This window comes from Monodon monoceros, unplaced genomic scaffold (genome assembly GCF_005190385.1).
Source record: "Monodon monoceros isolate NGI ecotype Baffin Bay Population unplaced genomic scaffold, NGI_Narwhal_1 Super_Scaffold_18, whole genome shotgun sequence".
Taxonomy (NCBI): domain Eukaryota; kingdom Metazoa; phylum Chordata; class Mammalia; order Artiodactyla; family Monodontidae; genus Monodon; species Monodon monoceros.
In genome coordinates, this window is record NW_021703774.1 from 152296074 (window position 1) to 152308951 (window position 12878).

General features: G+C 39.9%; 1 protein-coding gene across 2 annotated transcripts in view; it reads right to left on the reverse strand.

Annotated features, from left to right (window-relative positions):
• Nucleotides 1–496: 496 nt before the first annotated feature.
• AGO3 (argonaute RISC catalytic component 3) overlaps nucleotides 497–12878 on the reverse strand; it is a 114225-nt gene continuing 101843 nt past the window's right edge. For both annotated transcript variants that reach the window (XM_029230748.1, XM_029230750.1), the window contains exons 18-19: nucleotides 1553–1752; nucleotides 497–978 (exon numbers count right to left, since the gene is read on the reverse strand). In XM_029230748.1, coding sequence (XP_029086581.1) covers nucleotides 870–978; nucleotides 1553–1752 — 309 coding nt within the window. In that variant the 3' untranslated portion in view covers nucleotides 497–869. The remainder of the gene's footprint in view (nucleotides 979–1552; nucleotides 1753–12878) is intronic.

The following is a 12878-nucleotide window of genomic DNA, read 5'->3' on the forward strand; positions in this document are numbered from 1 at the left end:
AAAAACATATTTTTTATATATATATGTGTGTATATATATATATATATATATATATATATAGTTTCTTAAGAAAGCAATACCAAGAGTTGAGGACTCAGAATTATGCATGAGACAAGACAGGAGTAGGGCGTGCAAAATAAAAATCTAGTTTGCCATGCTTCATATTCAAATGAACCAGATACATGAACATCTGAATGTTACTGGTAGCATCAGGGAAAAACAAATGTAGGTGATGAAGGCAAGGGCGGTAGAGAGAGAAATCATAGTGGTGGTGGGAGGATAATAAAAGGGAAAGAAAGTTCCCCAATGGAATGAACTATAAAATATATACAGAGATACATATATATCTATTATCAGTATAGATACAGATATATATGCATATGCAGTATGCATGTATATAAGTAAAATATACAGATAAGTTTTACAAGAATACATGAATGCACATTTTTTGCACACATAATTGTGAACAATCACTTTGATTATTCATATAGGTGTGTTTTTTAAAAAACCATCATTTACTTTTTCTTTACTTTTTTTTTTTTGCAAAGAGTTGTGCTGCCAAGCAACTTGAGGTAAAGGCATTAAAAGGGCTAGACTACAAGAAAGTGAAAACAAAATGGTCGCGATACTTCCTACAGGAGACCGCACAAAAAAGCAGTTGGCTGGTTTCATATTGCATAATGGTGCTGTGTTCCTTGATGAAGTAAACAATCTTCCTTGTATCGACATAAAGATCATACCCTGGCCCCCACACAGTGTTGGTTTCTGTATGGCTGGAGGCATCCCCACTCAGCTGACTCCACTGGAAACATAAGTTGTATGTTGATTCATCTTCCAGTTCTTCCTCTCAGAGAATATTCTTAGACTTTTTAAGCAAAGTACATTGTGCGTAAGGTATCTTGGTGAATCTGTACAGCCTTGGCAAGAGCCTGTGGATCTCGTCCATTGCTCTGTCCTGAAACGTGACTTCCTTCAGCACTGTAAGAAAAGTGGCAGTGAACACAAAACCAAACCCTATTCTGATGTAAAAATTCTGAAAAATATTATTTGTAGAAAATTTTTAAAAAATTAAAAAACAAATAAGAGGCCAGTATAATGAACTCCTACATGTCCATCATCCAGTTTCAATAATTATTAACTCAAGGCCAATTCTGTTTTACATCTCTCACCTCTCCAGGACTATTTAGAAGTAAATCCAAGACATCCTATAATTTTGTCTGTATATATCACTTTTACTACCAATAATCTCTCCCTTGAATTAATCTGGTAAAGCAACAAAATCACTACATCACACTATTACTAATAAGCCCAGACTGCACATTTTAATAGGAACCCTCATCTTGGGCAGTCAGTTCTATCATAGCTTTTCATTTGGATCACTGACTCTTCTAACAGCCTGTGGAACTTTAATTCTAAATGGCAGTGCTTTATGGCAAAGACAGAGGCACCTACTTACATGTAAACACTTAAAGAAATTTCCCACGAAAATCCTAACACACAGCGCGTACTTGGATTTGGGTGAGAATCTGTACTTGTTATGCTTTTATATTACCTGTCATGTTCTTTGTCCACAAGATGATATCTGGCTCTAAATGCTACCAGGTGAGCATAATACGCTGGTGCAGGTATAGAAACAGATCGTGTGCAGCGCACGTAAGTGTGGCAGAGCTGGTAAGTTAGCAGTTGAAGTTCATCTGCAGTAAAGCAGTTATCATCCCATAAAACGTGATAGTGTGAAGGACGGCTGGTACCCTATAGAAGGCAACAGAATATTCCGCTGATTTCTAAACTTTTAAATAAATATTCACCACAGACTAAGTTAAGTGAAAAAACAAGCTTTGTACATTAGCAAAATATATCCTAATTTAATAATCAATAAAAAAACATTTAGTTGATTTTGGGTATATATCCCAAAGAAGTAAAAACAGGGACTCGAACAGATATTTGCACACCTAGGTTCAAAGCAGCATTATTCACAATAGCCAGAAGGTGGACACAATCCAAGTATCCACTGATGGATGAATGTATAATAAAAGGTGGTGTGTGTGTATATATATATATATAACGGAATACTATTCAGTCTTAAAAAGGAAGAAAAATCTGCCACATACTACAACATGGATGAACCTTGATGATGTTCTGCTAAGTGAAATAAACCAGTCACAAAAGGACAAATATTGTACAATTCGCTTACATGAGCTACCTGAAGTAGTCGAGTTCATAGAGACAGAAAGTAGAATGGTGATCACCATGGGTTGCGGGGATGTGGGAATGGGGAGTTAGTGTTTAATGAGTACAGAGTATCAGGGAAGATGAAAAAGTTCCATAGATAGAAGGTGGTATGACTGCAGAATAATGTGAATTACTTAATGTCACAGAACTGTATATTTAAAAATGGTTAAAATGGTACATTGTATGTTATGTGTTTTTTACCATAATAAAAAAACAAGAACATTAGTTGAGCTCCTATGTATTAGTCACTATGCTAGGGACTGTGAATTCAAAGAAAAACAAAGGAAACAATGTCAAAACAATGGAAACATAATTCAGTAGAGGAGTAGAGGAAATGGAACATATGTAATTATAAAACAACTAATAAATGGCTATAGTACTACTGGTACTTAGTCCTATATGAGAATACCAAAGGAAGTAATTGTGAGGGTGAGCCCTGGGGGTTCTTCACCAAGAGGGGAATGAGTGAGATTTGGCCATTATGGGATGGGTAGGGTGAGGAGACACTGGAGAGAATGAACAGCCTTAACAAAAGCACGGGGGCATAAAATTTCATGGCACATTTGGGGAATAGCTAATAGACTAGGATGAACAGAATATGGGGCATGAGGGGAAAAAGATGAAATTGAAATGAACATTTGGAATCAGACTGAATGACATGCTTAGGAATTTGAACTTTCACTTGTAGGCAGCAGGGAAAGCACTGCGCAGCTTTTTTTTAACAGGAGAGGTTTTGGGTGTGATAAGACTGGGGGTTTTATAAAAGTAACATCAGCAGTAATATGGAGGATGCGTTAGAAACAGAATCATGATGAAGCAAAAAATAGAAAATCTGAACAGACCTATTACTAGTGATTGAATCAGTAATCAAAAGCTTCCCAACAAATAAAAGTCCAGGACCAGACAGCTTTACTGGTGAATTTTACCAAACATTCAAAGAAGAATTAATACCAATCCTTCTCAAACTTCCAAAAAATAGAAGAGAAGGGAACTCTTCCAAACTCATTTTACAAGGCTAGCATTACCTTGCTACCAAAACCAGACAAGGATGCCTCAAGAAAAGAATTACAGGCCGATACCCCTAATGAACATAGATGCAAAAATCCTCGACAAAATATTAGCAAACCAACTTCAACAACACATTAAAAGGATCATAAACCATGATTAAGGGGGATTTATTCTAGGATGTAAGGGTGGGTCAACATCTGCAAACCAATCAATGTGAGACACCCCATTAACAAAATGAAGGACAAAAATCATATGACCATCTCAACAGAGGCAGAAAAAGCATCTGAGTATTTATAATAAAGACTGTCAACAATGTGGGTACAGAGGGAACGTACTTCAACATAACAAAGGCCATATATGACAAGCCCACAGCTAACATCATACTCAATCATACTCTAAGATCAGGAACAAGACAAAGATGCCCACTCTCACCACTTTTATTTAACATAGTTATTGAAAGTCCTAGCCAGTGAAATTAGCCAAGAAAAAGAAGTAAAATATTATACAGATCTTCGTTGACTTACGATGGGGTTATGTTCCAATAAACCCATTTTAAGTTGAAGATATCCTAAGTCAAAATGCATTTAATATACCTAACCTACCGAACCTCACAGCTTAGCCTAGCCTAACTCAAACGTGTTCAGAACACTTATGTTAGCCAATAGTTGGGCAAAATCATCTAACACAAAGCTTATTTTACAATAAAGTGTTAAATACCTCATGTAATTTATTGAATACTGTACTGAAAGTGAAAAACAGAATGGCTATATGGGTGCAGAATGGTTGTAAGTATATCAGTTTTTTACCCTTGTGATCATGTGACTGCTTGGCAGCTGTGGCTTGCTGCTGCTGCCCAGCATCATGAGAGTATTGTACTGTACAACACTAGCTGGGGAAAAGATCAAAATTCAAAATTTGAAGTACAGTTTCTACTGAATGCATATCACTTTTGCACCACTGTAAAGTCAAAAAATAGTCAAACTATCATATGTTGGGGACTGTATATTATAAAGCTATACTAATTAAACAGTATGGTAAAAACAGGCACATAGATAGATCAGTGGACCAGAATAGAGCCCAGAAATAAACCATGCATATATGATCAATTAATTTATGACAAAGGAGGCAAGAACTTACAATGGGGAGAGGACAGTCTCTTCAATAAATGGGGTTGGGAAAACTGGAGAGCCACATGCAAAGAATGAAAATGGAGCGCTATCTTATACCATACACTATACACTAAAATTAACTCAAAATGGTTTAAAGACTTAAATGTAAGACCTGAAACCATAAAACTCCTGAAAGAAAACATAGGCAATGAGCTCCTGACATAGGTCTTGGTGATGATTTTTTCTGATCTGACACCAAAAGCAAAAGCAACAAAACCAAAAATAAACAAGTAGGACTACACCAAATTAAAAAGCTTCTGCACAGCAAAGGAAGCCATCAGGAAAACAAAAAGGCAACGTACTAAATGGGAGAAAATATTTGCAAATCATGTATCTGATAAGGGGTTAATATCCAAAATATATCAAGAATTCATAAAATTCATAGCAAAAGAAAAAAATCCAGTTGAAAAACGGGCAGATCTGAATAGACATTTTTCCAAAGAAGACATACAGATGGTCAACAGGCACATGAAAAAAAGGTTAAACATCATTAATCATCAGGGAAATGCAAATCAAAATCACAACGTGGTATCACCTCATACCTGTTGGAATGGCTATTATACGAAAGATTAGAAATGACAAGTGTTAGTGATGACAGAAAAGGGAACTTTTTTTTTTTTGAGGGGGGGCACATGGTGGGGCATGCGGGATCTTAGTTCCAGGGATTGAATTTGTGCCCCCTGCGTGGAAACGTGAAATTCCTAACCACTGGACTGCCAGGGAATTCCCTGGGAACTTTTTAAAAAAAAAATTTATTGTATTGAAGTATAGTTGATTTACAATGTCGTGTTAGTTTTTGGTATACAGCAAAGTGATTCAGTTATACATATATATACATTCTTTTTTATATTTTTTTCCATTATGGTTTATCACAGGATACTAAATATAGTTCCCTGTGCTATACAGTAGGGCCTTGTTGTTTATCCATTCTATGTATAATAGTTTGCATCTACTAGTCCCAAACTCCCAATCCATCACCCCTGCCACCCCCAGCAACCACAAGTCTGTTTTCTATGTCTGTGAGTCTGTTCCTGTTTTGTAGATAAGTTCATTTGTGTCATATTTTTGATTCCACATTAAGTGATACCATATGGTATTTGTCTTTCTCTTTCTGACTTACTTGACTTAGTAGGATAATCTCTAGGTCCATCCATGTTGCTGCAAATAACATTATTTCATTCTTTTTTATGGCTGAGTAGTATTCCATTGTAATATATACCACATCTTCTTTATCCATTCATCTGTTGATGGACATTTAGGTTGTATCCATGTCCTGGCTATTGTAAATAGTGCTGCAATGAACACTTGAGTGCATGTATCTTCTTTTCTTAAAAAAAATATTTATTGGGCTTCCCTGGTGGCGCAGTGGTTGAGAGTCTGCCTGCCGATGCAGGGGACACGGGTTCGTGCCCTGGTCTGGGAAGATCCCACATGCCACGGAGCAGCTAGGCCCGTGAGCCATGGCCGCTGAACCTGGGCGTCCAGAGCCTGTGCTCCGCAACGGGAAAGACCACAGCAGTGAGGGGCCCGCGTACTGCAAAAATAAATTTAAAAAAAAATTATTTATTTATTTTCTCTACTTTTTTGGCTGTGTCGGGTCTTAGTTGAAGCATGCGGGATCTTTTGTTGCAGCGTGCGGGTTTTCTCTCTCTAGTTGTGGCACACGGGCTTCTCTCTAGTTGTGGTATGCTGGTTTTTCTTTCTCTAGTTGTGGTGCACAGGCTCCAGAGTGCATGGGCTCTGTAGTTTGTGGCATGCAGCCTCTCTCATTAGGTGTGAGAGCTCAATAGTTGTGGTGCACAGGCTTAGTTGCCCTGCGGCATGTGGGATCTTAGTTCCCCGACCAGGGATCGAACCCATGTCCCCTGCATTGGAAATCAGATTCTTTACCACTGTACCACCAGGGAAGTCCCTCATGTACCTTTTTTTTTTTTTTTTGCTAAATTCCCTCACTTCCTTTCCTTCTTTTTAAAAAATTTATCTATCTACCTATCTATCTATCTATCTATCTATCTATCTATCTGTCTGTCTGTCTGTCTATCTTTGGCTGCTTTGGGTCTTTGTTGCTGTGTGTGGGCTTTCTTTAGTTGCGGTGAGCAGGGGCTACTCTTTGTTGCGGTGCACGTGCTTCTCGTGGTGGCTTCTCTTGTTGCGGATCACGGGCTCTAGGCACGCGGGCTTCATAGTTGTGGCTCACAGGCTCTAGAGCGCAGGCTCAGTAGTTGTGGCACACGGGCCTAGTTGCTCTGCGGCATGTGGGATCTTCCCAGACCAGGGCTCGAATCCGTGTTCCCTGCATTGGCACGTGGATTCTTAACCACTGCACCACCAGGGAAGCCCCCCACATGTATCTTTTGTATTTATAGTTTTCTCTGGGTATATGCCCAAGAGTGGGACTGCAGGATCATATGGCAACTCTATTTTCATTATTATTTTTTTAATTAATTAATTAACTAATTAATTAATTATGGCTGCATTGGGTCTTCATTGCTGCATGCAGGCTTTCTCTAGATGTGGTGAGCAGGGCTACTCTTCGTTGCTGTTTGAGGGCTTCTCATTGCGGTGGTATCTCTTGCTGTGGAGCATGGGCTCTAGGCGTGCAGGCTTCAGTAGTTGTGGCACGTGGGCTCAGTAGTTGTGGCTAGCAGGCTCTAGAATGCAGGCTTGGTAGTTGTGGTGCATGGGCTTAGTTGCTCCGCGGAATGTGGGATCTCCCGGACCAGGGCTAGAACCCATGTCCCCTGCATTGGCAGGCAGATTCTTAACCACTGCACCACCAGGGAAGTCTTGGCAACTCTATTTTTAGTTTTTTGAGGAACCTCCATACTGTTTTCCATAGTGGCTGCACCAGTTTACTTTCCCACCAACAACGCATAAGAGTTCTCTTTTGAACCCTCCTACACCGTTGGTGAGAATGTAAATTGGTGCAGCCACTATGGAAAACAGTTTGGAGGTTCCTCAAAAAATTAAAAACAGAAATACCATATGATCTACCAGTTCCACTTATGGGTATTTATCTGAAGAAAACAAAAACACTAATTCAAAAAGTATGCATCACTATGTTCATTGCAGCAATATTTGCAATAGCTAAGATATGGAAACAACCTAAGTGTCCATCGATGGATAAATAAAGAAATTGTGATATATATATATATATGGCCATTATGCTAAGTAAAATAAGTCAGACAGAGAAAGACAAATGCCATATATCTGGAATCAAAATGAATGAATGAAAAATAATTTAAAAAGCATGGTCAAAGATACAAAGAACAGATTGGTGGTTGCCAGAGGCAGGGGTGGGAGAAATGGGTGAACTGTTTTTGTTTTTACTTTAAATAAACACCACTACCACCACCCCCATAAAAAAAAAAAAAAAGAAAACAGGAAGAGACTAAAAGCAAGGGGAGCAATTAGGAGGCTGCTGCACTAGTGCTGGTATGAGATGATGAATGTATGAAGTATGAAAATGGCAGTGGTAAAGGAGAAAAGAGACAGGTTAGCTCATACGTTAGCAAATATTTATCATTTTTCAGACACTGTGCAAGATTTTGGGGATAAAGTTCAAATTACTACCAAATACTACCTCCTCCCAGGGAAGTCCGGATCTTAGCTGTTTTAATTAATCTAATGAGAACAGACTAAATGAGGGCACCCAGGATAGGAAAGTAATAATGAGAACTTGAACTAAGCAGGGGAGGTGAGGATAAGAATAAGAGATAGGGGCTTCCCTGGTGGCACAGTGGTTAAGAATCCGCTTGCCAATGCAGGGGGCATGGGTTCGAGCCCTGGTCCGGGAAGATCCCACATGCCACGGAGCAACTAAGCCTGTGCGCCACAACTACTGAGGCTACGCACTAGAGCCCGTGAGCCACAACTATTGAGCCCGCGCACCTAGAGCCCACGCTGCACAACAAGAGAAGCCATGACAATGAGAAGTCCGTGCACTGCAACAAAGAGTAGCCCCCGCTCGCCACAAGTAGAGAAAGCCCACGCACAGCAACGAAGACCCAACACAGCCAAAAAAGAAAAAAAAGAATAAGAGATAGGTCTTAGACTAAGAAGATAGATTCTGTAGAGTTCAGGGATTCCATTAGATAAGGGTGGCAGGTGAGAGGGTACAATCAAAAATAACTTCAAGATCTGGAAATCCGGAGAAAAGTTGTATCTGTAAAAAGAGATTTCAAAGTCATAAATATTACTTGAACTTAAATTTTTTTTCTTTTTGGCTGTGCTGCACAGCCTGCAGGATCTTAGTTCCCTGACCAGGGACTGAACCCAGGCCCACGGCAGTAAAAGAGCTGAGTCCTAACCACTGGACCACCAGGGAATTCCCTGAACTTAAAATTTTAAAAGGTGGGTGGGGGCTTCCCTGATGGAGCAGTGGTTGAGAGTCTGCCTGCCGATGCAGGGGACACGGGTTCGTGCCCCGGTCCGGGAGGATCCCACGTGCCGCAGAGCGGCTGGGCCCGTGAGCCATGGCCGCTGAGCCTGCCAGCGCGTCCGGAGCCTGTGCTCCGCAACGGGAGAGACCACAACAGTGAGAGGCCCACGTACCGAAAAAAAAAAAAAAAAAAAAAAAAAAAAAAAGGTGGGTGGAAGAAGAACGAAACCTAGAAAAAACAGAAGGGTAAGACGACAGGTAGGATAAAATGTGTAGTGGAAGCCAAATGGTAGACGGTTTTGATGAGTGCATGATTATAACAGAGTCAGAAGTTACAGAGATCAAGGAGCAATAACGGTGGGGCAGAAGGCAGTTTGCTGTAAGTTGAAGAGGAAATGAGTGTAGTCTTTTTTGTTCTTAATGTAAACCTTTTATAGAAGTAAAGATATAGAGAGAAAAATTCATGTACCATACATGTAGACTGATGAATTTTTCACAAAGAGAATATACCCATGAAACCAGCACCCAAATCAAGAAACTAAACGTTAACTGCAACCACAAAGCCCCTTTGTGCCCTTCTCAGGGTCACTACCCTACCTGCCACCCTGCTGCCTGTAACCTGACTTTTAACATCATAGATTAGTTTTGCTTGTTTTTGAAGTTTATAATGTATGTACCCTTTGGGTCTAGCTTCTTTGATTTGACATTGTGAAATTCATACATACTGTTGTATCATTCTTACTGTTGTATAAATCACATTTGTATAGTTATTTATCCAATCTGCTGATCATGGGCATTTGAACTGTTTGTACTGATAGTTTTTGTATTGACCATTATGACCAGTGCTGCTATGAATATTAACATACTATCTTTTGGTGAACATAGATATGCATTTCTGTTGGCTATCTTGGAGTGGAAATCCTGGTCATAGAGCATACATATATTTAAGTTTAGTAGATAATGCCAGCCAATTTTAAAAAATGTTCACATTAATTTACACACCTACCAGGAGAGTATAAGAGTTCCAGTTGCTCTATATCCTTAATACTGTTTGTCTTTTAAAATTTTAGCCATTTTGGTGAGTGTGTTTAGGCTATCCTTTTAACAACAGTTTGGTGACAAATGGTAGAAAGACAGTACCTTAAAGGAGAACAGCAGGAGCAAGGAACTGTACTTTAGGACGGGGATAACTATAAGCTAAGGGAATGGAATCAGAAGCTTAAAGGAGACTGAAGATATACGAAAGAGGGTAACTGGTGAACTAATGCCAACTTAAGGCAGGCAAGAGCGAATGAGAACAGTTCTACAGGTTGACCCTTTTTCCTGTGGGAAAGGAGGGAAGAAAGTAGGCATGACTGACAATGTAATTTCTTAGTGAGAAAAAAGGAAGGGGTCATGTGCTGAGTGTTGGGGCAAAAGACCAAGTTAGGAACCCAAAGAAAATGGTAGAGAGAGCTAATTAAAGTGGAGTCAAAGGAATGTTAAATCACAGTGAAGGACATCTTCGAAGTTTGGGAGATTCATATTAGGAAGTTATAATTTAGGACGCTGCCCACTCCTCAACAGGTACATTTATGTCTTCAGAAGAATTTCCTTTGGTAGGTCAGAGGGGTCACATGCTCCACCCGGTTAATGTGTTTCTAACAGTATGGTAAGTAGGATTTTTTTTTCCCTGCTGTCCTAGAATTTCAACTAAGGTCCAAAGCAGGGGACTAAAGGTGCTAAGCATCTTACATTCTAAAGAGCTACCAACCTTTGGAATCAGCTACCCTCCCTCAAGGGCTCACCGAGAGGAGACAGTTCAGGACAGGTCTTACCATCAAATCCCGGGCTCTGGCCTCTTCTCACCTTACCCCTATCCTCTCAATATAGGAAGAGATTGAGAGTTTTGTGAAAATACAGAATTTCAGTTGTGAGGAAAGGCACTCTCTCTCCCCTAAAGACATGTAAGGGGCACTCCAAGAGAATGAGTTGTAAAGATGAGAGCCTGTTAGAAAGGGAGAGACTATCCCATCTCATTCCCCAACTGGATTATTCCTGAGTTCAGAGTCCATAGGCCGACTCTCCCAACTCCATACAGCTAGAGCGATGAGAGCTCTTGGAAGCAGTTCTGCGAATCTAAAAAAATGAAGTTGAGTAGAGAAGGAGGGGCCATGGAGCCATGCAATGCGATATCTAACCTAAAGAAGGGGCTGGGGTCTATACCACAGATGGGGCTAAAGAAGGACACTGCTGCCCTTTGAGGGTTCTCAGCTCCATGGAGGCTAAGGGATTAGAAAGAATCAGAATGGACTAGAGAAAGACTTGTGTCATCTCCCCACTACTGACATTCTGGCAGTCAGCGGTACCAGATGAATTAGAGTCCTAGAAGGAGGAGGGGAAGGAGGTATCTCAGAGGCAGGCCATGGTCTCCTCCCCTACTCAAAACACTGGGACCAAAGCTCTAGAGCCTGTCTTGGGCAGGTGGAGGGTAGAAGGGAAAAGCCAAGCTTTAATTTTATTTGTAAATTTAAGGTTTAAAAATGAATGGGAATTTTATCTCAAAATAAAATGGGGAGGGGAGGAAATGGAACTAAGCTGTAAACACCAATATGACCAACATAAATGTCAAGAAGTTACGGAATTTGGCCAAAATGTTGTTAAAGGATCTGTTGTTCACTGGTAAAGTTAAAAGTAGTGATACAAAAATATTATCTCATACTGGTTAGGAATGAGTCGATTTTAATTTTAGCTGTTAAAAAATAAGACTCCTCCTTTTGATCTCAGAGAAGTTAGAAAAGTCTAATAAAGCTGGGAAGACATGTAAAGAACGGTCTTTGGGGACTTCCCTGGTGGCACAGTGGTTAAGAATCTGCCTGCCAATGCAGGGGACATGGGTTCGATCCCCAGTTTGGGAAGATCCCACATGCCGTGGAGCAACTAAGCCTGTGTGCCACAACTACTGAGCCCGTGTGCCACAACTACTGAGCCCATGCGCTGCAACTACTGAAGCTCGTGCACTCTAGGGCCCATGTGCTGCAACTACTGAGCTTGCATGCTGCAACTACTGAAGCCTGCACGCCTAGAGGCTGTGCTCTGCAACAAGAGAAGCCATGGCAATGAGAAGCCCGTACACTGCAAGGAAGAGTAGCCCTCACTCACTGCAACTAGAGAAAGCCCAGAAAGTCCCTGTGAAATATTCCTGGTTATTTGCTGACTAGAGCAAAGTTTCAATTTGGTGTCCCCCCAAAATATTGGTCCCTAAAGTTTCTGGTTAAATACATTGGAGAAATAGTCCTGTCTTGAAAATTCATAACAACCATTTGCATATCAATGGTATCCAAAAGTTCTAGAGTAAAAAAACAATCTGTTTGACCAGCATTTCTAAAATTTATGTGAATAGAGAACCTTTTTTCCCCCTCCATTATATTAACTAAAAAGTCATAGCAGTAGGGTTCCTTGGGATACATGGAGAGAAACTTAAGGTTAAAATATGTACTCGAATGATAATAGATTTTATCTCAGAAGGTACTTTTAACTTTGTTTTGCTGACTGTTACCACCCACCATGAAAATGTACCACATTGACTGTAAACAGAAGCAGTTATAAGAACATATATAAATGAGTAGGACAATAATTTTAAAGCCCTAAGAGTGAAACTGGGGTTAGTGTATGTGGGACATATAAAGCTTTAAGATTCAGATATACAGTTAGGTACATCTTCCTGAAATTTCTATTTTAATCAATGGCAAGTAAACTAAAATAGTTCCGGGCTACATTCTCTCAGGTATCCTGCGAATGTGGATTCACACTCTGCTGCTGGGAAGTTGGAGAAGCTCTGAATTACAGCTTATGTTTTACTAAGTATAGCTAACAAATTAACAAAAAGATTTTCTGAAAAATAAGAAAAGACTTAGAATTATTTAACTGAAACTCAAAGCTGTAATTCTACAACTAAACTCTCTCACGTGCTCAATATCTGCCAGTGAGTGTCAGAGTTTTCTATGAAGTATTTTATTATCAAAAGGAATACATCAAAGGAACACTCAGGTATTTTAGAGTTTTTTGAAGTTTTGCATTAAATTAAGGACATAGTTTAGGGAGATGCC